Below are 25052 nucleotides of genomic sequence, written 5' to 3' on the forward strand. Positions count from 1 at the left end.
AGTTTTCCGCCAAAGCCATTATCGGTCGCCTACCAGGCCTGACGATGATCCAAGATGGCGCACGTTAGCCACATTTCGACTCTTTTTCCCGGCAACGTGCTCGCGTGAAGGGTGTTCGTCATTTGTTTAGCGAAAACCGGTTGAAATCACCCAAAAATGGTCAGTTTGTCTCAAGAATTGTGATACCAGTGCCGTCTGACAACCGTGCCTTTCTCTACAGGCTGAATGTCGAGTGAAAAAGTGTATTTATTGCAAACGGCGCGGCGATGTCTTCTAGCGATGGAACAATATACAAATGATTGAGATGGAAAACCATTAGATCTAATATATCAGTAACATCTTGCCTATAACCATTGGCCATGTGATGTGAAATTCGGATGCCGTCATGGCAGGTCGGTTCAGTACCGGTTATTGTACTCAATACCGTGTGCTACCGTTAATGCTTCAGTAGCCCGTTGCGCGGCTCTGCATCGACATGTTCTGATGGTGTTATTTTTAAGTCAGATCAATAACAGTACAGTAGTAAATGTCGGTGGGTTGTCGTATAATATTCTGCGCGAAATCAAATTATGGATATAATCGTCATCGAACATAATCACATGCCGTCGCCAAAGGTGCACCGCCTGTGCCGGTCGGTCTACGTCGTTTACAAGGGACATTCAGTAACGTTATTTTTCCTAGTTAAGGAAATCGAGCCATGCTGTGTAGTTTTGTTAAGTATTGTCATTTCTTGAATATTATGTGGAATTGGGAAAGGTCCAGAGGTTTTTTCTGTTTTAAGTATCGATCACAGATTTTCCTATGAGCTATGAGTGTGTCCCGAAACTATGTAAGTCTGAATTTGAATCTGTCGTAAGTAACACCCACGTATTACTGAAACATAGCAAAGACTAAGGAACACGTCTTAATTGTTGATAAAATGTGTCTGTTTGTTGTCCTATATACGGTTTTTTTTTCTGACAGGGTATAGACATTTGCCACAAGAATGAACGCAAAGTGGTACGGCGCAATCCGAAGAGTGACAACGTCTACCTGCGTCTGCTCGTAAAGCTATACCGCTTCCTCGCTCGCAAGACCAACTCGAAATTCAATAAGATCATCTTGAAGAGGCTCTACATGAGTCGTATTAACCGGCCTCCGATGTCGACTTCGAAGATCGTGCGTGTTTTGTATTAATGAACTATCGGTGATCGAAAATTTGGTTCACTCGTATGTCGAATCACAGGAACAACACCTATTATACTCCATCAGTAATCCCGTGGGACACTCGCGGAGAATATTATGACGAAGTAGAATTTAAAAGTATGGTAGATGCACTCTGCTAGAGTAGATGACCGTCGCCAAGTAGTAGTCTCGTTTTGTTATAAGACTTTTTATATCCGTATTCTCGCGGACCATGAAAAATACGTGTAGCTATTTACAAAGATATACGGTATATTTTTCAGTTACGTGCTATAGTAACTGCAAATCTTGGAATTTAGACAGATTGGACATGTCGAAGGTAGTAATATTTCCACAACGCTACTGGAGAGATATAAAGCTTAGTTTTGGACATTCATCTATGTGTTCTTAGTGATCCCTATTTATACATATATATTTGTCTGCTTCATATGATTATTTTCATTCATCCACACTTAATAAGCCTGCTGCCTCCTGGGGCACTAAACCTTTGACGAGGTTTTCAGATTGAGAGACGTTTTGTCTTTCCAGTTTGACGACTTGCTCAGAGGTGCTCTTAGGATCCATGGGCCACGGGTGGGTCATTGTGTGGTATAAAAAAAGGTCATCTTGGATGGTTTGACTGTGTTTAAAACGCCTGTCACATGGGCACAGGTTGTTCGGTATAATCCACCCACATATTCGATCAAAGTAAGGCATTTAAAACAGTTCAGCTGACAGAATGAGACAGGCTTTCTCGGTTTACAGAACACCAAGTGAGTGCTTGGCCGCATCTTGTCAACGCGATCCTAAGGTAATGGTTGCGTATCCACGAATTAAGACTGATTATGTAATGTCGATATTGGTTCTATTTCAGGCAAAGCTGATGGCGAAGCCCGAGCGTTCTGGAAAGATCTGCGTGGTGGTCGGCAGCATTACTCACGATACTCGCTATTTCCAGATGCCCAAGCTGACCATTGCCGCCCAACGTTTCTCCGACGAGGCTCGCAAGTGCATCTTGCGCAGCGGCGGGGAGTGCATAACTCTCGACCAGTTGGCTCTCCGTGCGCCCAAGGGCCAAAATACTGTCTTGCTGTCGGGTAAAAGGACTGCTCGCAAGGCGTGCCGATACTTCGGGCCTGCTCCTGGAGTGCCCGGAAGCCACGCTCGCCCCAGGGTCATTTCGAAGGGACGAAAGTTCGAGCGTGCCCGAGGCCGCAGGAAGTCTAGGGGCTTTAAGGCCTAAATTCGTTGTATACAGCATCGCGTACAAGGCCGCTATCATCCCTAAAAACGGTGGACGATATTCATGTTTTGCTGTGTGTCTAATAAACATGGTGAAATTGAAATCGAGCGCGCTCTCCTTTACATTATGAAACACGTTATGAGCAATTAAATTATATTTTAACAAATCAAGTACGTTTTAATGGACCAATTGTTCATTAAAGAGGCGAGAGCCTATAAGGTGGGCACAAAATTTTGGTGTCTCCAGTTATAGTGACCGCTTAGCCGTCTGTTCGGCTAACATGAAGTGTCGAACATACATACCCGTAGAAAGTGCTCCAGTCTGAGAAGTTTTGATTATTGAATTGTCGACGGTAGGACATAAAATTCACTTGAGAATTCTGTTTAGAAGTATTACATAAACTCACAATCGAGGGAACATTATTTTTAAGGAATCAGACATTTGACTACTAGTTATGTTGCGTAAAAATTGCTAAAACAATAGCGTTGCTGTATACTGGCCAACGTATAATTGCGCCATTGCTTATCGTGGGTGGATTGGTGCTGAACTGTTTCATTCCTCAACATCTAAACATCAGAGTAAACCCTGTTGATAGACGAATGTCTGAACAATAGTCTTATGTTAGTGCCTTCTGTGATCTAAGAAAGCACACGATGAAAATATGCTTAGATTTGCTAAACCTTTACGCTTAGACGCTAGCACCATAGATACTAGGTCAAACAAGCCCATTCAGCGAGTTCAGCTACATTTAGGAGATCAAGTTCAAACCCGAATTCGTACTTATCCTCGTTGTACCGCTACGGTCGTTTCTTCAGTTAACTTCTCGAGCCATTCTGTTACTTTACTGTATTACGCTGCTTCTGTTCACCCAGTCTATCAGAGATTCTATGACCTTGCGTTGATTATTGATCTAGATGTGGAACTATCGATATTTGTCGGAATGATACTTGTTGCAAGGTGTAGATCAACATATGCTCCGTGCGATAACATTTTCGGCTTTTGCCGGTACCATTGTTGACAGTTGCGAAACACCTAAATTTTGCTTCTTAGATAAAGTGACGTTTATTTTAGTTTAGTGACGGCAAGGTCAGTAAAGATCGCCGTCAGCACCGTAACTCAACAAACGTAACTTCGGATTGACTACGCTTGTTATTTTCATACACATAGGATGATTTATGAATGATGGTATAATAGTCGCTGATCTATCAATCGATCTGTTCAAAAATATATCCGATAAACCCCAGTTACTATTAGGGATAACTGTTATAATTCACACAGTTTGAAGCATATAAAGATATACTTTAAATATATATATATATATACAAAGATAGCATACACGGATGGCTTTTTTATTGATTGCAAAAGACGGTAAAACGTATGATCATAGTTAGCTTGAAAATCATGAGATCCCCGATATTTTTTCTGCATGTCAATATATGTGACAGCGCAACACGAACTTCGGTTCTATTCTACATAAAAGACCTGACGCTCTATTAATTTAATAAATGTAACGTCTTGATTTACTATAACTAATAGAGGATGCCTTTTGCTTTGGGTTTTTTTTGTTTTGGCTGTAGCGTAAGATCTCAAGAAACAGTCGCCCTTGAATCTGAGGCATCTCATATATTTCCATGTGTTTGTTGAAAAGAAATACATAAATCATCCCAAATGTTTACTTTATAAATGCTCGAACTTTAGCTTACATAGTAAATGAATAAAAAGAAAAGACAGTAGTCTTCGATTCGTGTAGGACTTATGTATAATACTAAACGCTGCGCTAAAGTGTTTTCACTTGCTATTCTCAGCTATTCCCTCCTCTGGTCACACCGGTCAATCAGATATGAAGTGTACATGAGGGTTCTTATTTACTAAGTATATTCGACGCATTCGTGAAGTCTTGCTTCGAGACATTGCTTTCTGTTTACGGTTAATTCAAAGACACCAGTGAAGGGGTACTAGCAGTCATGTCAAGGGTTCCTAGCGCATGGTAAAAATATTGTATTTTTTAAAACGACCACTGAAATTCATAGATATGCCCTTTTTGTAATGAAGTTGCTTCTTCGATCCAAGTCAGTCCATAAAAATCGTTAAAACTAGGTTTTCGTTAGTTTTTTAGGTTTCGTTAAAATCAAAAATAATTTTGGTAGTTTCGTGGTCAGCCTACTTTTGTGAAATTAATACTAGGGAGCAACTGCCTAATGTGTATGCTTATACATTCTGGCTAGCTTCTGTCGGTCTTCTCTATTCTTAGTAGTATATAATTTTCAGAAATCAACTGGCTTCAACTGGCTGGATCGTATGGAAATGAAAGGCGTGGATGCTCAAAATATATACCTGTAGCGACCGTATTTGGTATATTAAAATGTTATAAACAAGTGTAAATGTTTTCACGCCTGCTAATTCTCTTCCGGTGAAGAGACGAATGCCCTCTTAATCTAGCACTGAACTTAAGGGACACGTTCAATTGCTCCATCGATAGTCAATGTTCGAAGGGGTGTATGATATCTTATCTGCACACTTTGTCTGCTTTATGTTTGTCTTTCTTTTTTTGCAACTGCTTATGATTTTCCTTTGAGCACAAGTATTGCTGACAAGTCCAGTGCAATCTCAACACTGTCTACTCCTGAAAAACCCAGTTTTTCAAAACTATTTATTGCGCTGATTTCCATTAAACGACTGCAGTATTCCATAGCTAAAATAAAAGTTACAGCGGCAGTGAACTCATGTTTTATGGCAGTTATGTCAGCTTCTCTATCTACGCAAGTAATTCTATAATCTTTGTATAAATTTCCATATAAACAAAAAAATTCTATAACAAACTCTAACTAAACAAACGAAACGTTTGTTTCGTTGGATTCAATCATGTCGATTCCCTTTCTTCAAGGTTTTCAATACATGTCGGTTTTCTTCGGTTTTAATAATAATGTTTATTTCTTCGTTAATAAATCTGATGGTTTTTGCCGATAACCTACTGCTTGATGTTGCTAGCTACGGTCGCCTAAAGTATTTAACGTAATGTTAAATTACCTTAATTGTGGATTCGCATGAAGCATTCCATCTGGTCGTCGTATCGATAGCGTTTCAGGTAGGGTTTTATATACTGTAGCCTTAACTTACAGTTAGGCTGGTTTAAACAGCAACTGAGTCCACTAGTCTTGACTTCACCTGAATACGAATGTACGTAGTTCTATTTAAACGACGACAAAGATAGGCCTTTGCAACTTTGCACCTCAACAAATCTATGGACTTTATTTTCCTTTTATGTCACAGTGAAGTCTATTGTGGATTGCCCCAAATCGCATGTGCCTCTTTGTAATTTCAATGTAAAGATTGATGTACCTCCTCTAGCGCTCAGTTTGGTAGCCTACAAAAGTTAATATGAAAGTTTTATTTCAGGTGCTAAATGTAAGTATATCATGATCTGCAAGAAATTAGGTTAATCTGGTCGTAGTCTCGAGAACTTTGGGAAGACCAAAGATTTTGGCGACTATTTGTCCAAGGCGGGGAGCTGAGAGGTTGAGTAATCTGAAACTGACTAATTTACTCTATTACGAAATTGCTGTTTTCTCCCAAAAGTAAGAATATCGCTTTGATCTGCGCACTTTGCTCGTTGCTCCGAATCCTTCGTTGCCTTACAGTTAACTGTGACAGTTCCATAACTCAGTGTAGTCACGGGTCTTCTTTTGCTTAAAAGGAGATATCTAGAAATCGAAGCGAACTTGAGCGAATGCCGTAAACTGAGCTACCACACAGGATCGGTGAGGGCATTTCAATCCAATATAACTAAAATATATTTGCATTGAAGATGCTAGTTTTCCTCAGCTAATCCTTCATGCGTAGATGCCGTGCTAGTTGTAATCCTGACTTTTGCACTTGTAAATTTTAACGATATCCATGGAATAGAACAGTTAGTTTCTAAAGAAAGCTCTACGACATCTGGATCGCTGAAATATCTGGTTCCCTATGTCTGTAATAATTCAGAAGAACTGTAGAACAGAAGGATCTATTTATAATGTCGCATATATTATTTTATTTAGTAGTAGTAGTATATTTAGGCAGTTTATTTAGCAGTGTATGATGTCGTTGGAAGGCATTGGAATGTAAATATCATTAACAGTAGTCCTAGGCAAGGAACGCATAATGGACTTTTCGCGAATACCTTAACAGGGCCTTATCGATGTGTATAAAATCTAAGCTTTGCGTTTAGGAAAGCTGTAGATCAACTCAATACAGGACAGATGATCTCGTGAGTGATCAAGTACCTAACGGTCTACGTTTTTGATTTAGGCGTTGGTGGTGTTCGTGAATCTCTTACTACTGTAACAACATTTATGAGTCCTGGTGAAAATGCCCAACACAACTGAAATGCAAATCAGAAGATGGACCGATTCACAATAACATTTGGCCTGGGGCTGCATATTTTGACAGAAGGTACGTTTGGTCGAATGCGCGCTCAGCTTTTCCTGTACTACGGAGCATTGCGTATAAGGCGATATCGAGTGCTTCGATGTTCATTTAGCTGGAAGTCCAATTCTGGATGCTCATATTTTTCGCGTCGCCTGAGAGCACAGCCATGGTGGCCGAAGATCGCTACTGCTTGCTTACTGGTATTACAGATGGTCACATAGACATGACTGGTGGAAACCTCTAGTAGGCTTTGTAAGGTGAGTTCGGTCCTTGGAATATTTATCGGTATTTCTAACAGCAAATGCATTTTATTTCTGAGAAAATCCTGTACTTCTTTGATTCACTATTTAATATAAACCATCAATACTGAACAAAGAATAAAAGAGCATTTTGCTTTACTAATTCTGCAGTATACATTGGCATGAAGCGTACGTTACAGAAATTATTTCGAGATAAAACCTATCTCTTCGGTATATAAAGAAGTGGTTTGGCGCGTAAATTCGGGAGAGCCGATAAGCGTATCTACAGAGGGCTAGTCCTCCACCGTCGAAACGAAGTGTGTCTATGTAGAGTTTCAAAGCCCTTATCAGGTCATGTGGCCTTAAGTTTAATCGATAAACAGGTTATCATTGACCCACCACAGGACTATTTCTTTGATCCAGTGTGGCCAATATATTTTGAGCACATGAAGCGATTTGAAAAAATTATAATTTCTTAAATGGTAATGTATGCCTGAAAGCTTGCTTATTAAGAGTAAGTGTGTTCATTTAAAAACTTCCTAATGGAAGAGGTTACGATTGGGCTCGACGTTAGCTTCGACTGGCACATCCGAGTCAAGCGCCTTATAATTGAGCTAAAGATTCCGTTCTTTTTGATTGACTACAGACGGAGTCGGGTGTACGCTAATATTTTCCAGAGCAGTCGCTATAATTGTTGTGTCTGACGGAGTAAATAGCTTGGATATATTACCCTTAGTACCATCTTACATGCCTTCATCTAGGACTGGCGCCGGTGATAGCAGTAGCGAATCTCGAATTGAATGCTGTGGTCTTTTATCGTGCAGCAAGAAATCCACTAGCCTATTTCCTTGTAGAGGAAGGGGAAGATCCGCTCACTTGAAAATCCGGCATCTCGTTACGAACTCTTGGCAACTAAGGCATTTTCCGAGCGCCTCAGCAGACAAAAGCTCATTGAAATAAACGGCGGATAGAAACGGAAATTGTTTAATAAGGGGGCGATGACAGACAATGGCTGTTAGACAAACTGTGACGCTGTCACCTGTCTCATGATGCGCGCTATGACAAGAGAACGCCGTTGATCACCGTAGCAAAACGAGTAAAGAGCTACTCTACATCGTATTGTTGCAAATCTATATCGTATCCAATAATCAAAGGGCAAAATTGCAGTTGGCGTTTTGAAGGAGCTTCAGATCTATAGGATGTGAAAGTGTTGCCAAAATGAACAATTTGTTTCTGACTCAGAGCTCATAAATACGGTAATATTGAACATCTGCACATTTCAAACCTGATCTATTACAACTTTACCTTATCTGTCAACAATCAGCACAACTCTAGTACTCCTAATCGATAACTTGGTGGCTTCTAACGGTCAAACGTCGTAATGTACCATGCACCGCAACGGGTTCTGTAAATTCATTCGACTCGTCCATCTAGTGAAACATCCCTCTCTTACCGACTGACCATATCAATACTCTATTTCAGCGGCACTTAGGTGATTTCTATACGAGAATACAACACTTTTTATATTCGTGCCTTATTACCCAGATAATTGCAAATTATGCTACTTATCGTATCGTGTGCAATTTAATTTTTGCAAGCTTTTAAAAAACTGGCCCAATAAATCATTGTGTACTACAGCCAAGGTAGTCGTTTCCAGCAGCAATTTTTTTATCAAGGACTATCGAAATGGGAAAATAATGTCTTGATTTTATTATTATTATTATATACCTTTTTTGTTGGTCTAAAAGAACAAGAGGTGTCTAGCCAAATCTCTTGACAGATCTACTTTTCGGGAGTTGTCTAGTTTTAAATTTACTTCTCCTTTAGTTTCTCATGTTGTTTTTTTTTTTTCGTAATGGCTACTTTTTTATCATCACATATAGATAGCTACCTGTTATACCATCTACACAGGTTCAATGAGGTAAATAGCGGAGCTGGAACACGTTTTGGACGATTTAATTAATGGATACAAACATGATTATGATATCAAGCTGATCGCAACAACAAATTGTTCGCTGTCTCTGCCAGTGGTGCCTTCAGCTTCAGGTTATTTTTTCATTTTTAGTCGCCAGAAAGCTTCGATGTGACCTTTTTCAGGCTTTCAGATAGTGCTGAAAGGGCTTGTTTTTTGACAAAATCATGTAAAGAAATCAAAGTATTATTCATTTTTTCTATAATATAATTTAGTCTATCATTTTGAACGCATTTTGTGATATGGTTGGTTTCTTGCAACTGTTTGCCAGCATGATCACCTATGCAATAATTATCATCGGCCTTCGGCGATTCTCCTGATCTTTCTGCCCACTGCGCTACGTTCTTTTCGAATTTCTTGGTAATCCAGCAAGACATTTGCTTGGACTTTTAACTTTTAAAAATGCATTCCATATTAATTATCGGGCCATAGATGATTGTCACTTTCAAATAACGCACCAAACGAATGTTAGTTTTCGTTTTTATTATACCTTTATCAAGTGTTTTTGGAACCAGTATGGCATAGTGTACAAAAAGGTGTATATTTAAGGAAATGACAATTATTGCCAGAATAATGTAATAATAAAGAGTCATGATGGACGAACCATATTGCTACATAGCTTGTCAAGGGTGTACATTCAGCTTGTTGAATGGTGTTTGTGTATATAAAATTTATCGCTGAGTTTAGATGATACCAGGAAACGTCATTGGCGATGGTGTGTTTGGTGGGTTCTTACTTGCTTCAGCTAGTCCACTTTATTTGTGTACTGTCTTCTATTGTATCCCGTACCCTTCACTTGTGGGAACTCACTTAAAATATTCGACTAAGTTTTCATTCGCGCGGACAAAGGCGTCCCTTGTCGACCGAAGGGTGCATGGTTCCCATCAAAATAGGGTTTTGTCCTTTTCGCTTCTTCGTCTCTTAATTTGTGGCTATTTGAGTGATCGCAAACCTACTGCAGACCCTATGAAGATTTTCTCTAATCTATTTATCACCTCTTAACATGTCTCATCTTTAGCGTAAACTAATGTTTGTAAAAAAAAAAGAAAGAGTTAACAAAATTTTACTACATTTAGTTACAATACAGGCCATTCTACATTTACGTAGCTGTTTTGGTTAAATAATCCCAACTGAACAACCTTCAACAGACGTTTTTAGCATTTTTTAGGAAAAGCTTTGGAAATCTATTGAAAAATGCTATTTTTCGACACTTATTCCTCCCTCCTTCTTTTTGCAAATTTACTTTTAGCTTAGTTAGCTCAGTCAACGGACAAGGTGGTTACTACTAGACGTCATCGCGGCGCGGAAGTGTGCAGATAGAAGGGTTGTCGCCACTAGTTTAATCATTCCAAAGTATAACATTATGATACAAATTTCTGATCGCGCGAATTTATTACGGGTTGTGAATGGCTGCAATACCATGGTAGTTCATACCCCTAGGTTCTCCCCCTTTGACAGCTGCTGATGAGCATAGGCTGTGATGCACCGCAGCAACGGCAGTGGGTCTGGCATCAGGGACAAATCACTAACAGGTCGATTTTACAGGTGTGACCAAGGGGAAATTTTCCTTTATTCAAACAGAATATAAGGCACATGGGTACAGTTCACCACCGATGCGAATATCGCGGACATGCTGCTCCGTAGTGGGTGCAACGATAGCATGCATTGTCTTCTCAGAAGTAAGAGAAAATCATCTATTCATAGAATATGTAAGTTTATCTCTATTTATAATTAAGACCATTGTAAATCATCTAGCAATTTATGATTTGTTTATGCAAGTTAGTGTATTGACGTTAATCCAAACACGTATGCGTACAATGGAGGCAGATGTTTATTGAGGTATTAGTCAAATCTGGGCTCCGCCGCTTGCTGCAGTACATGCAGTTCTGTTGAATAATCAAATTTAAATAGCACGCCATATACGAAATGGACCGACTTGGAACGAATAGGCAGCGCCAGCAGCGGAAGTAAACTACCGTTAGCTGAACGTAACTTTCTAAATCGTACTCCTATCTGTAAAACAATAGATAGATAGATAGATAGATAGATATGTAAATAAGCGCGTGCATACGCTGACATGTAAATTTAGCATCATGTTATCAACTAGCGAGCTTAAATTGTACTAATGTGACAGCAAACTTCGTCTTATCTCTTCTGGACGCCAAGATGGCCATGTCCCTTCCCATGACGCGAAATCAAGACAGGCACGTTCATTCCTCCATGCGTTCAGCTATGCGTTATCTTACATCTGCGCTAAGTGATTCGCTTACGTAGTGTTAACTGCCTATGCTAGAGACAGCCAGAGCCAACTTGTTGGCCAGGTAAGCGGCCGTTCCGAATTCGAGTCCATTCCATAGAAAAGTCAAGTAAGAACAGTGTTGCTATGGTCAAAATTCGATCACCGTGAGAAATATAATGTCAAAACATTTGTAAAGGGCAGAGATCACTAAGCGGCTGGTCGGGGTGACGACTGCCGTGATCGGGCTCTACGTCCCTGTGGTGACTATGACGAACGATTGACAACTATTTCGATGACTATGAAGTGCTACCGATATGAAAGTTTTCACTTCGGAATGTTATTATTGCCTCGTCCTTCGCCACTTTAGTGGGCTTGCGCTGTTGCAGCATGTAGATGTTACGTTGTTAGTCATGTGAGCTCATGAGTACTATTCTCATGAGCTCATGAGAACCTACTCGGTTGAGTGGGTTCTAGACGTAACTGAAAATCGAACGCGTTCAGTTGATCATTGCATCTATAATGAATGGGCTTTCACAACACCTACAGTCACGCTTTATCGCACATCGTTTTCTCACATGTAGATTGTTGGTGAACATTATGTATTCCTTATGCAGCTGCATATCCGACTATCTAACTATTGTCTGAATATTACTAGCGTGCCATAAAATTAATCGAAGATTTATTTCAGCTAATTGATTCCCACATATATGTGTGTCTGTGAACTTGTCCCTGTGCTACGGTACATCTCTGAATAGTACATTAATGCTAACATAGCAATTAGCGAAACCCGTAATCAATGCAGCACCCTTTATCGCGTACACCTATCAGTGTAATTATCGTCGATAACATTGTCTTCCCTAATCCAAGTCATAGTCCGATCGGCAGAGCTTCGTCAATTTTGCTAGAATGAACATAACTGCAATGTAGACATTACAGCATATTTCTGTCATACTTCGAATTCACTACCGTATTTTTACGTATTACGATCATGCTATTTTTGTATCGTTCGGGCTCTTACGACACGCTGTTCCGGGTGCCAGCCGCTACCGAGATAACTGATAGGTTAGATACACGTGTTACTTCTCTATTTATATGTAGTGTTATGATATCAATATTTCGCCTATTTGCTATGGTTGGGTAGTTAGGCTACTTTACAAGGCAGGCAGGCAGGCAATCACTCCCTTTTTAACTATTGCAAAAACCATGTGAACTTATTTATGTTGAGTAATCGAGTAGGAAATAATACGTTACATTCATTTCTCTTGCTCCGATCTGATCCGAAATTCGACAAACAAAGAGGAGGTGGGCAAATTTGACAATGTTTACACAGGAAATACGTGGTATGAACGAAGTGCATGATGTTTGCTTTTGTGTTCGTTTTAGATCGATCATCATATCGTCCGATGAACAAGTTTAAGATCAGAATTGGTTCCTACTAGAACAACAAACGTTTGATGCGCTTCTTCGAAAGTAACAAAGTAATGATACGTTTGCTAGTACGTCCGAACTAATCATATGACTACTCGCTACTGGTTTCCGGGCGGAGACGCTTTTTCCAGATGCCCTAGCATTGTCTAAAGGAAAATCAAGCTATTTTCATTAACTAAATATACACCCACCTCGTAGACACCAAGGTACACTCAACGCATTCGGAACAAATTTCAGTGTACCCAAAGCAAGCGCAGATTGGACAGCGATGACGGGAGTAAATCGAGGGGAACACAAACATGCAGCTCGTTCCTCGTAAAGTCATCATCTCGACGACTTTTTATCTCGTTGTACTTATATCAGTTACGGACTTGGACTTTCTTTATTCAACTTCTGTAGATTTTTCTATGCACGTGTTGCATAACGGCGCGCAACGCAGCGGGCTTTGCTATTACTGGATCGATATATTCTCCAATGTTTTTTAATTTCATACACATGTTTTTATTGTATGAATAAACATATTCTCTATACTAAGTTATACGCGGCTTCTATATTCTGCTAACTAGCTGGTTAGTTAGTTAGTGTTCCGTTTTGTTGCTACTTCGATGTTTTTTCGACATTGTTTTAACTGCCACCCGCCTTTTAATAGAAGGTGGTAAAACGCCGTCGACCGTGTATTATTCTAATTACAATATATCACATAGGTTCTGTGGTCACACATGGCGTGTGGAAGCTGTGCGAATGTGAGTGGACGTATGTGCATGCGTGACCCGAAAAAGCTGTCACCGGTTCATCAACCAGACGAAATCTATAGCAACAAATTATTGTTCTCCGATTATTTGGTGGCTGGCTCGTGTAGGCATCGTTTTAAATCATTTAATAAACGAACTCGAATTTCGCATGTCCTCGCCGAACCCATTGTTGCTGTTAATAAACGACAGAGCGGCAACAATAAATGGCTTCCTCATTCTATTTCTGAATACGTTATTTGTTGCTGTAGATACGCAGATTTGCTGAAACGAGCGCGATCCTTGACAAGGACCGTCGGCAGTTTATCGGGTTGATGGATAAAGCTAGTTTGCCTGCACCTGTTGACGAACAGTTCACCGTTGTACATACGTTATCCTGAAAGATTTGCAATATTTAAAGAGACTGTTGTGAAGTATATGTACAGTGTCCTGCTGGCCATGAAACAGACTAAACGGAAACACGACAAGCAATATTGATAAATAAAAAACATCCAATGGACGTTTGTATATTTCACGTAGAATTAATCGAAATATTGAAACTGAGCTTTAGCGAACGGGCGTGCTAAACAGGTCCAGGTGACGATAGGCTGCACCTAACGTAATTTAGAAAAAGTCTTTATATATATATATATATATATATATATATATATATATATATATATATATGAGAACACGTCCGGAGAGCACAAATGGCTCTCTCTCTATCCGAGACGTTACTACGACAACAAAAATAGTCTCATTGTAGTTTGCTGTCCGCGATGGATCAGTCGAACGTTGGCATCGAAACACGTTTAAAGGTACCGTGTGTATGCGTGCATTAAACGGGTACGGTACGTGATTTCTGAATCTAAACATGCGTGTACACTTCAAGTTCTGAACAGATGGAGTAAAACATCGATGCTTTAGTTGAACTGCCATCATACCGTTGCAGCAACTTTCTTTCAATAGAACCTATTAATTGTGCATTTTGAAACATATCAGATAAATGGCCACTTTCCAGAATTTTGTCGTGTGGCTAAACAAGGTGCCTTATCATTGAATTGAAGTTACAAATACAATAATTAACGTTGCATAGTCTTCAACGAGTTTAGCCGTTGAGTTTACAGAACTTCAGTACTACTATCAATAATTACATACAGATACGTAGATGAAAAAAACGTGCAATTAGCACAAACAGATTATTTATCTGGCTGAAGCCACAAGGAACTTTGAAATACGGCAGAGATACTCTTTGATCCACCTGAACATATTTACATCGTTTTGTCGCTAAACGGAAGTCACCGTTTTAATTATCGATCAATCTAGCAATCCCCACCAAACATTTTTTAATGTATATGCCAAAGCCACTCATGCTTCAACATTTTATAGTGAACATTAGTTTTCCATATTTCATATCTGCGCAATATGCACACTGATTTGCCTTTGAAGCATAGCAAATAGTGCGTAAACGTGCCTTTGGTGTTTCCGTTCGCTGATTCCGATCCTATCCCTATTCTGATCCCGAACGGTGCCGTATCTCCACACTCGTGTAACAGTTGCGCATGCCGTGTCTCGGCAGTCAAGAGAACAGTGCACTGCGGTCCTGTTACATGACACACTAACATAAGGTCGATCGCGCTTGCGCAGTTTATTTCTGCAAAAAAAAAAAACTTGTAGCATTTAACCCTTCGATGGGCTTTGAGCTACAATCGCCAAACACAAGGGGCTATTTCTTAGGTGGCTTCTAGGTTTAATTCAGCCGAGCAAAAACAAGCAGTGCGGATATTTGAAAATACGATAAGACCTGGCCCCGCGCCTCCCACCCCGACTACTGTTATAGTCATTACGTAAGATTTCCGTTGCTCGTTGATGTATTGCGTTGCCGTTGTGCGGCGGCACCAACTGTGCGCAGGGATGGCAGCGACTGTAGTAGATTACAGAAGAAAAGTCGATTTTTGCTGGCTCTGTTTTTGTTCTGCTTGCCGCAAATATCACTTTGGTGCTTAGTCCTTTTTCCGTTCTGGTATAATCGTGTTGTATCTATCGGACTCGCTCATATCAAGTAACTATAGCGCTTAATTGATTGGCTATTTGAACGGCTATGGCTCCAGCTGTGAATATACCAAATGGTTTACCTCGAAAAGGCCAAAATATAAGTTCATCATGGCGAGAATAGAATGCTTTGGTCGATGAATGTTCTTCTCACACGACCGTTGTTGTTGTTGAAGCCTGGCGTTTGTGCGAGTTCCTGCCAGCTGGTGGAATATTTCAACCCCACGTTTGTGTAATTTCTGACAAAAGTATTTAGCCACAGCTGTTCAGGAGAACAGTAACCCCCACAATCATCGATTTCAATATTAATTGTATACCTGATAATCACGTGACGATGTGTTTGCATTTGATGTGCGGCCATCCGTTTTACCAACCAACAGGACGATGGATACAAACTGCCAGCACAATCACACTACAGAAGTTCCTACTGCACCCCCTCTTTACCCCTCAGTAATGAAGTGTAGCTTTTTGAGAGCAAAAAAAAAAAAAAGATTACGTTCAAATTGAGGAAACGATTTATTACGACAAAAGAGACCGGGCCGATAACAATGATTGTTACGTTTTGAAACAGCTTTTTCAATTGTGTTATTACAGTGAGAGCTAACAAATGTCGCTCATATGCATACAATCGAGAAGTGAATTTTCTTCGAGATACCGATCGCTGCCTTGACTGACATCGGTCTAGCTTTTTTTTTTTATCTTTCGTTTACCTTTAAAAAAAAAAAAAAAAAAAAAAAAAAAGCGGTAAAGAATATGCGACTTCAGGTTGCAAAGCTTTTTTTCATGTGATTTTTATTGTCTTTGTCTTCACTCCGATAATTATGTTAAGATAACAATTTAAATTGCCGATCACCTAATCGATTGGTTAATCGTTCTATAGGCCGTTGATAAAGATGGCTTAACAATAATTCTATTAATGTCCTTTGTTTGTGTTAAAAAACAGAATATTTTTACAAATAGTTATATTGACTGAGTAAGTGCCGGGTCAGAGTATGTCCATTTATCATTAAGTTCGCCGAAAGAGAAACGAAATCAAGTTGCTAAGTGGTATTTGCACCCCACGATTTGTCAACGAATCCAGTATAATATACTCCTGCCCAACGGATGATAACAATACTGACGAAGGTGACTAACTCACGAAGGACCTACACAGTTCGCTCCCTTTCTCTTGCCCTTTGTTTATTTTGCCTACTGCTTGTATAAACTTTACTTCTAGGCTTTTACATACGTCTGCAGCAATTTTGTCTGTTCAGATGTTGCCCCCGCCTTTCTGCCGTTGCAGCAAGTTGTGCAGAATCACTTTTCCCATCCACCTGCGCTTGGCTGGTGAATGTCCTTCTAGCATCTGGACACTGTAACAGCGGAATCGTGAGAAAGCGAAAACGACCCTTAAGGCCACTGAGTGGTGATCCGGCTAAGTCTTAGAATACATGGACATTATCAGATTATGTTGCCATCGTCCATCTCGGAATGTGGTCGTTGGATATCTTTACCCTGAGCAGTTTGTGCGTTAAATTAACGATCGCACCTGTGTCAAGATAAAAACAAGCAGCTCCTCTTTTCGCTCTGTTTACGGAGTCCATTTCTCTTTACTTCTCTATTTCTCAGTCGGTCGTCATCCGACAGCGTTACAGAAATGGTACTTGCGTTTACGAAGTGTTCGGTTTACGCAACACGGATAAACATCGGCAAAAACGTGTGCGTTGGATTTTCATATTTGCAATACCCCTAATTATTTTAAATGGCACGCAGTTATGCTGGCATTATATCTTTTATGTCTTTTTTTTTCCTCTCTGCGATAAGGCACAGTTATATAGGCAAACTGTCCTCTTACTGAGTTTAAATGCCTCACGTTTGACTTTTATTTTATCATGTGTTTACTTACACTATCTACAATAGAACCAATCTCCGATTCCAGACTAATAAATGTGTCAGTACATTAGTTATTTCCGCTAAGCACTCCCCTATTCTATTTCTACAGGTCAACACAAGGACTTTTCCGTGCGTCTTTCGCCTCTCTCGTATCCTCTAGCAGAGATTCTGGAAGAGCCGAATGTCTGCAGCAGATTTACTTGCCGGTCATCAAGCTGACCTTGTGCTCGCTCTTTAGTCGTCTCATTCAAAAGCCCTAAGCACAACAAACGGCACGCATTTGTGGCGTCGCGTTATTGTCATTGGCTTCATGTACGTTTCGCGACTAAGACAGTCATTTTACAGTCTACCCTATTTGTCTTTTACCATAATAATCAAGTTAAGTATCGTTCATTTTCAGGTTGGCTGCAAGTATCACACTGCTATTGGGCCCAGCTAGCTCGACAATTTCTGTATCAACTCTATATACGTCACACGCAAGCATAGCTATTCTGGGATGGCCTTTCTCACATTCAGTTTGTACTTCATGGGTGGTGCACGCATTGTTAGATCCCCATTTTGATAATAATTAGATTCGCCTTGTGTCAAGCGGGGTGTAAAGTTCGGACGTTCTTAGTTGATGTGTCCACTCGCAAAAGAATGATGTTGCTGATTTTCTTCGAAAATTTTCTACTGAAAATTATATTCTTGCCATTTAGGAGGCTAAACCTTCCAAGCTGCACGCACAAAACGGCCACCGAAAAGCCTTTGCCCGAGACGCCTAGACCTCAATAAACAGTACAATACGTGTTAAACAATTTAATCCGTCCTTGTAGTAAAGAAGTACTAAATAGTAAAATTAAAATTTGCGTATATTTACCTTGCTATGTCCAGTATCGGTCCTGGTATCGGAAGGCCGCTTAAAAAACTCTTTAGCCAAATATTCCGTACATTAATAAACTAAAACAGCAACGATATTTGTGTACACAATAAAGATGCTTCCTTTCATATTTGTATTATTACTAACACCCAATATTTGTCCGTCTTGACACAAGAGAACTTAAATCGTTTTGTGAGATGCTTACCTATCGAAGGAAGCGCACTGTAGTCTTTGACACGTATCTGCGTGGTAGCTAATATCGTGATTTTCATATGGCATAGTGAACACAGTTACGCCCTATACCATTTGACTGTAGCATATCCGTATCGACCCCCATCCTCAGCCGAGTAACCAGCCACTTCAGTGGACGTCCTATCGTGCTGTATGTTTGCAGGAGCACGCAGCGAATGATTTTACGACGACAACAGGCGTCCTCGACTGGTCATTGGTGAAAGCCGTGATCGCTATCCCTGTTAACCCCGCTGCGGAATTGTTTTTCTCCAGTGTTTATCTTTGTTCATTGTTGTTAGTTGTTTGAATATATCATTCTGGGTCTGCTGATATTTCGGTCGCCTTCGCTGGTACTTTGTGCGTGATTTATGCTATACGCTTTTTTCCGTTTTCGCTCTGTTCACAGAGGAGATAGCTGAGCCAGAAGGTTAGATAATCGACGCCAGTTAGCATGAGCGTCAGCGTGTCTGCAACCGGTGGCCAGAACCAACAGCGAGTTCATCTGGTCCCCAACCCGATTTACCCACGTAGTTCCTCGACGTTCACATGGATGCGGCAATCGTTTCCGACCTATCGTATCGACATCAGCAGTAACCAAGCAGCCGTATGCATCCATATGATGGTAGCTTCCACCCAGAAGGTGTTTCCATTCCATCCAGGTACGCCACGACAAGTCAAACCGACACACCGTAGTGAACCTTGTTGATTTAGATGTGGCGTGGTCACGCGTACGTATTGGTAGCCCTATAGTCGAACTTGCGTATCGCCTACATAAAGTTACAGTTGTTCACTCATTCTCCTCCGTGCTATTTTCTTTTGTTGGTGTCGTCTCATTTTCGTTGAGTATCAAATGGACGAGCACGGTTCATGTTAACGCTAAGTCATTGTACGTTATCATTATAATATTAAAGCCACGGTGTGTGTAAAAGTGAGAAAAGGCCGAATACGATCGGAAAGTATACAGAGTATGCAAGCGCCGATTTTGGGCCCAGTTGGAAATAAAAGCTGCAACGATTATAATAATAATGACGATGTATAGAGCAATAGTCACATCAGCTGACATATTTCGTGACCAGGATGATTGACTGCTAACAATCGAGAGCCACCAAGCGAAATGAGTAGGACAACGAAATATATGGAGGGGTAAAGAAAGAATGAAGGCCGATAAGAGATACGCATGCATGTAATATATGCACACGCGGCCTGATTTCCCTCAATACTTACCCCCGTAAAATTAGCGTTTATATATTTCACAGCCTAGACTGCGAGTGCAATCATCATCTGCAAGCTGAGCCCGAGAGACAATAGGAAATCAAGAAGCGAAATAATTTCGTTAAAATAAGGCAGGACCGCAGACAAGCCATGCGCCTGCAAAACGAAAAGGTCATTACGTCGACGTTCACTAACCAAGGTCAGGTATGATCAGGTCTTCCTTTATCTAGGATACAGCGTCACAAACGAGGTACGCTTGAAGCATGCATAAATGATTCCTACAATCTAATCTGTGTAGCAGGATAATACGTGTGTGAAAAAGAGTTAAAAACAAGACCAGGGGTGTACAAATATACCTAACAAAGTACTCCTTTGTGATGCGGAGAGTAATAAAGGTCACTGACTGGTAGGTTGACTGAGCAGACCTCTATTTCACTATGTGTGTAGCAGATATTACGTCCCTGATTCGCATTTGTACGTTTGGAGACGAAGCGTAAGGTCGAAGGTAGGTTGACGTTCATTCAGAGCTATTTGAACAGAAGTACATTTCCTCACCTATTTTTATAACAAGATATTACCCACTAGTAGCTATTGATCTGTCGCAGCTAAGGCTAACGGTTCCTCCTAGGCTGTTACGAACTGTTCAGGAAGTCAGACGGTTCGACGGTACGACGACGACGACGACGACGACGACGACAAATATAACAGATCGAGTGGATCTTTTATCGAATTTTCATGAGAAAATTATACACTCTATGGATAAATACGTGCGAGCAACTGGTCACGCTCTGACGTTGCCGCGAACGTAACCGTGGCGGTAACGTTGAGCTAAAGCCGATTATGAGTAACAGGCGATCGAGTTCGATCTAGGAAAGAATCGCTTTTGAAAAGCTTCAAACGAACCAGTGTCAATTGTTATACACTACTGTGTTCCTGGCAGTGCGTCATGTAGTTAGTGTCGCTTTCTTCTTAACAACCGCAATGCAGCTAGCAACATATCGTTAGCTTAAAAATCGAGCAAACAGAATTGTCGCATTTGCATTCTTATCTTTGCTAGGATTAATAATGACAAGGCGAGCACTTTCTGTAGTCGGTAAAAACATTGTCCTAACCCGATGAAGGCAACAGTAGCCATCATCAAAAGGCCGATGTATCAAGGTCATCACTAAATGAGATTAGGAGTTAAATTTTAATTGTTCCTATTAGACAGAACGTAGAATTGGTCAACTAACAGCGAAAATATATTTGCGGATAGTGTCCTACGTGAATCCCGATATGGGCCCTGGTTGTCGTTGTGTTTCTGCGTAGTATTGTTTACTAATATGCCGCAAGACAGATAATAGTCGTATGAAGCCAGTCTTTCACCCTATAGGCCTACACGTAAATAATGGATAGAAGTTATACAATTTTCGTTACATCTTATTCATCACTCAGGGTCCTTGCCATGCGCATGTACATGGTAATAGAATAGATCATATGGAGCGTGTGTATTGAGAACGAAGTATCAGATATAACTGTGTACAACAGGTATAACTGTAATTAGAAGAGATTGATTGTTCATCAGCAAAGAAGCATGTCAAATGGCTGTCTCGTCGCTTAGCTGATGTTGAAACGGTCGTTTGCCGATCTATTTGCTACCCTCGGGTCATGCCCTGTCGTAGCAACGATTTTTGGTTTTGCATCTTCGAAAGCATTGATCAGATGTCACGCCTAATCGATCAATGCTCGCCTCGATGCGAACTGCTCGTCCGTAAATCTGTCTTATTTGTCTTTTTTTTTTCGATTTCTGCCAATTGCCACTGCCGCCACAGCTGCTGTGACTGATTCCGCTGCTGTGAAGTCGCTGACCAGAAACCGTAGTTGAATGACTCGTGTTGTTCGACCCAGGCGACTGGGCCCGTGCTGGTCGCGTGGGATCTGTCTAGTCGACTGCGGCCCATTCCATTCCAGAAATCAATTTGTAACACAGATAAATATCGCTTAAGCAATGCTCAAGTCAAACGGGTATATGTGACGGGGCTGGTAACGCCGGTGTATCGTTATTAGTAGCTAGGTGATCTCATAGGCAAGTTCATTATGAGTCGTCATAGCCATTCGAGCGTCAGCACTCTTTCGGTGATTGGTTAGATATCGTGCACACATGCACGTAACAATTTATCTACAGCACGATCAATAGACGGTTTCTAGACAGATATCATACGGTGTAAGACGTATAATTAATATTCAATTTAGTCCCAATCGTCAGTTGACATGAGAAAAATCAATGCGCGTATCTAAGCAATTGTGGTAGAAAACATTAGCATCAAATAAATCGAGTAACATTACCAGGCGTGGAAATGTCCCGTCGGTATTGAGGTATTACGCGTACCCTTAACAATTAAGCAGCGGTTCAGAAGTGAAGCAATACTCGCGATCCAGAATGGCATTGTAGATACGGTGAAACGGGTATGCCTGTGCAAGAAGCGACGTGTTTGTTCCGTCGTTCTGATCGCATATCGGCGTTCCTGAATCTCCTGTCGGATGTTAAGGACGGCCCTCAACGCCATTCGAGTTTGTACAATTGATTCGGAGTTATTGCAGCTAAATTTTTGATACTGAGTTAAACAGCAACCGTGACTCGCAGCTCGTTCTCGGCGTGGACACACATTAAGGACTCGTGATTTGAATGTATCTTAAACATTTACCGATCATAAATTAAATCCAGTCACAAGTGAATTAAGTAAGTTCACAGATTGACTCTTATTAAAAGTAGCTATGTTATCGAGAGCGGCGTTTTAAGGTTTGCCAGATTGCTTACAATACGACCCGCTTTGCCCCATGAAAATTAGGCAAATACCATTGGGTTAGATAGACCTACGCGCATGAGCGTCCAGTGGGTAAGCATCTTACAAGCAAGAAAATCGTCCCTAGCGATTCAGTCGTCGCCAACATCAAGCAATAAACGGGACACTGTTATTAAAAGGCTTGAACTTCACTTTCTATTGTTTTTTTACTGATGCTCTCCAATAGCAAATGAGGTTTTCGCACAAGCCGTACTGTTATGCCTTCCTTGCCACACCTATCACAGTTGGCGTCGCTGACGAAGTGACATAATCGCAAGCTTTGCCGAAACGTATACAGTCGGTAACGTCAGTAAAACACCGACAAATAATCGATTAGAAGACGGGCATCACAAGTAGCACGTGCAGCTGCTGTCGGCTTTGATTGCTGTTCTCGTTGATGATAACATGGTGAGAATTAACTTATCTAGCGATACGCGAGATCATTGGTATCCTAGGCCAAAGTGGGTCGAACATACTCAAAAAGTGAAGATATTTTTATTGGGTACAAACTGATTTCATAGCCAATGTAGCTCGGATAGGAGCAGTTCACTTGATACGGCCAAGCTAGTGCTAGGAGGTTGACCGTCAACATCGCAGCTGCATCTGAATAGGTTGGCCGGGTCTTCGATTCCGGGCAGCCCTCGCTGAAAACAGCGCGATAGCAGTGAGGGGTCACGAGGACGCGGAACTGTGACTTACTACTAAAGTGTCTATCATTCAATCATGTGTAGGAATGTCTGTGACAGGTGGCATGATCTCGCGCTATCTATACATCTGCACTTGACCGTTCGTCTGTCGTTTAATCATTGTATTCGCTCCGATACGGGGTGAGCGAGCCGCTGCTGGCTCCTGACAAGGGTCAGGATTTCTATATGAAATTGGCATTTCGACCTGTGATCGTCGAGCTGCTCATACGGACCCCAGATAAATGATGACTCATGCGAAAAAACATTTGTCTTCCAGAAGATCTGACGCATTAGTTTCGTTTGAGGAAAGCGAGAGCGAGAGTAAGACCTTCAATAAACCTGACTTCATAATGATATAACAATGATGTTCTTTAGTCCATTATGTGAATCCAAAAACAACGTAGCCAGAGACGGCATCTTGTAATGGCACGTAAGTTTATGTCTTTGCATCTACTTTCAACGATAAGGATTCTGGTCGTCAATCCATGCTCGAATCATGTTGCTAGCATAATTGTTTGTCCGATCATAGATGCACCTCGGGCGTCGAAGAAATAACGACCTACGTACACGATATATCTTCAATGCAATCCCGAATCAATGGAAGTTTAGCTTATGTTGTCTGATCTAAACTTTCACTTTGTTAGGAATTGTTTTTTTAGAAAATTGCCAGAGATCCATATCAGACACAGCATGTCTCTTGTATTTCCGCACATCGTGATAGTTTAGAGATGCCTGTAGGTTGACTTACTCGGAATTCATACGATCTATTTTTCTTTAAATCATAAAGAAAAATTAATATTAATGATCGCATGACAGATATTTCGGTTTGCTTTGCATTACTGGGTTATTTTAGAATAATTTACTAGCACCTGTGCTAGTCCTCACCCATTTACTTACTTGCACCACCAGAGTTCAAACCAAGACTTTTTTTTTTTATTGAAAGGGGCATTGTTCGTCCGGATCGTTCCTGAACGCAAATACAATTAGCCCTACTTTGGTCCTGAATTTCGAATTTACGAAAGCTAGTGACGCTGCCTAAAACGAAAATAGTTTCTAAAAATACGCTTTAATGCGAACGTTCAGTAGCTGGTCAGCGGCGATCCGCATCGCCTTAAATGTGTAAGTACTTGTTCTCGGTTGATACACTATAGTATGGTTTGTATTAAATGGGAAGGCCGCCACAGTCAATAGGTATTGTCTTTCATATCAAAATTAGTATAGACAAAACGCTGGAAAAGTAACGCTATCGCAACGAAGGTTTTCGATAAAGCAAGTGTTACCAAATGGACTTATTCCCAGGTTTTATTACTGTAGATGTCTAGGAGGCCTATTCAGGACTATATTTGCCGTTGGCAGGACGTAATGAGGGACTATTCGTTAATCCCACTGTTTACAAATAGTCTTTCAAAACAAAATTCTTATTTGCAACATCCCTGTTTCGGCAGACAAAACTATTCGCTCCCTAATCGATTGATTGGTATAATTCAGATGATTTTTCAGCATGCGTTCAGCTTTCAGGACTCTCCGCCTACTTGACCACTTGGCGCTAAATATAATGAGCCGTTTTGCTGACAAATCTAGGCTTTTTTTTTTTTGTTGTCAGAATTTGCATAACTACAATCAATAATATTGTTAGCGAATATAATCGTAAGGCAGAGCGGGCAAGGCTAAGATGAGCGTCTCTGAGCATCGTCGTTTCAAAATTTTACAACTTCATAACATCTAAATTTAAAGAAACAGTTAGAATGCAGCACGTGAACGTAATCAAACAAAATACATTTTTCGTCTCCGTGGGGCTTCGTGTGCGTGCGTGCGTGTGTGTGTGACAGGGCTAGAAGCCATCCTCGCCCCAAGGTCCCTTAAATTATTTATGTCGTCGGTAAAAATCAACGTGGAAGTGA

The 25052-nt window shown here is 40.7% G+C and overlaps 1 protein-coding gene across 1 annotated transcript; it reads left to right on the plus strand.

Moving 5' to 3' along the window:
* RpL18 (ribosomal protein L18) lies at positions 1 to 2507 on the plus strand. Its single transcript, XM_022817538.2, has 3 exons — positions 1 to 159; positions 964 to 1158; positions 2036 to 2507. The coding sequence occupies exons 1-3, from the start codon at positions 157 to 159 to the stop codon at positions 2402 to 2404; spliced, it is 567 nt and encodes a 188-aa protein (XP_022673273.1). The 5' UTR covers positions 1 to 156; the 3' UTR covers positions 2405 to 2507.
* Positions 2508 to 25052: the final 22545 nt, after the last annotated feature.

This window comes from Varroa destructor, unplaced genomic scaffold, assembly GCF_002443255.2.
Source record: "Varroa destructor unplaced genomic scaffold, Vdes_3.0 BEIS01000001.1, whole genome shotgun sequence".
NCBI lineage: Eukaryota > Metazoa > Arthropoda > Arachnida > Mesostigmata > Varroidae > Varroa > Varroa destructor.

What these genes read in the sequence shown, in the direction of transcription:
- RpL18 (XM_022817538.2), top strand. An exon ending in CGATGTCGACTTCGAAGATC is followed by an intron (nt 1,159 to 2,035) that starts GTGCGTGTTTTG and finishes GTTCTATTTCAG; the next exon opens with GCAAAGCTGATGGCGAAGCC.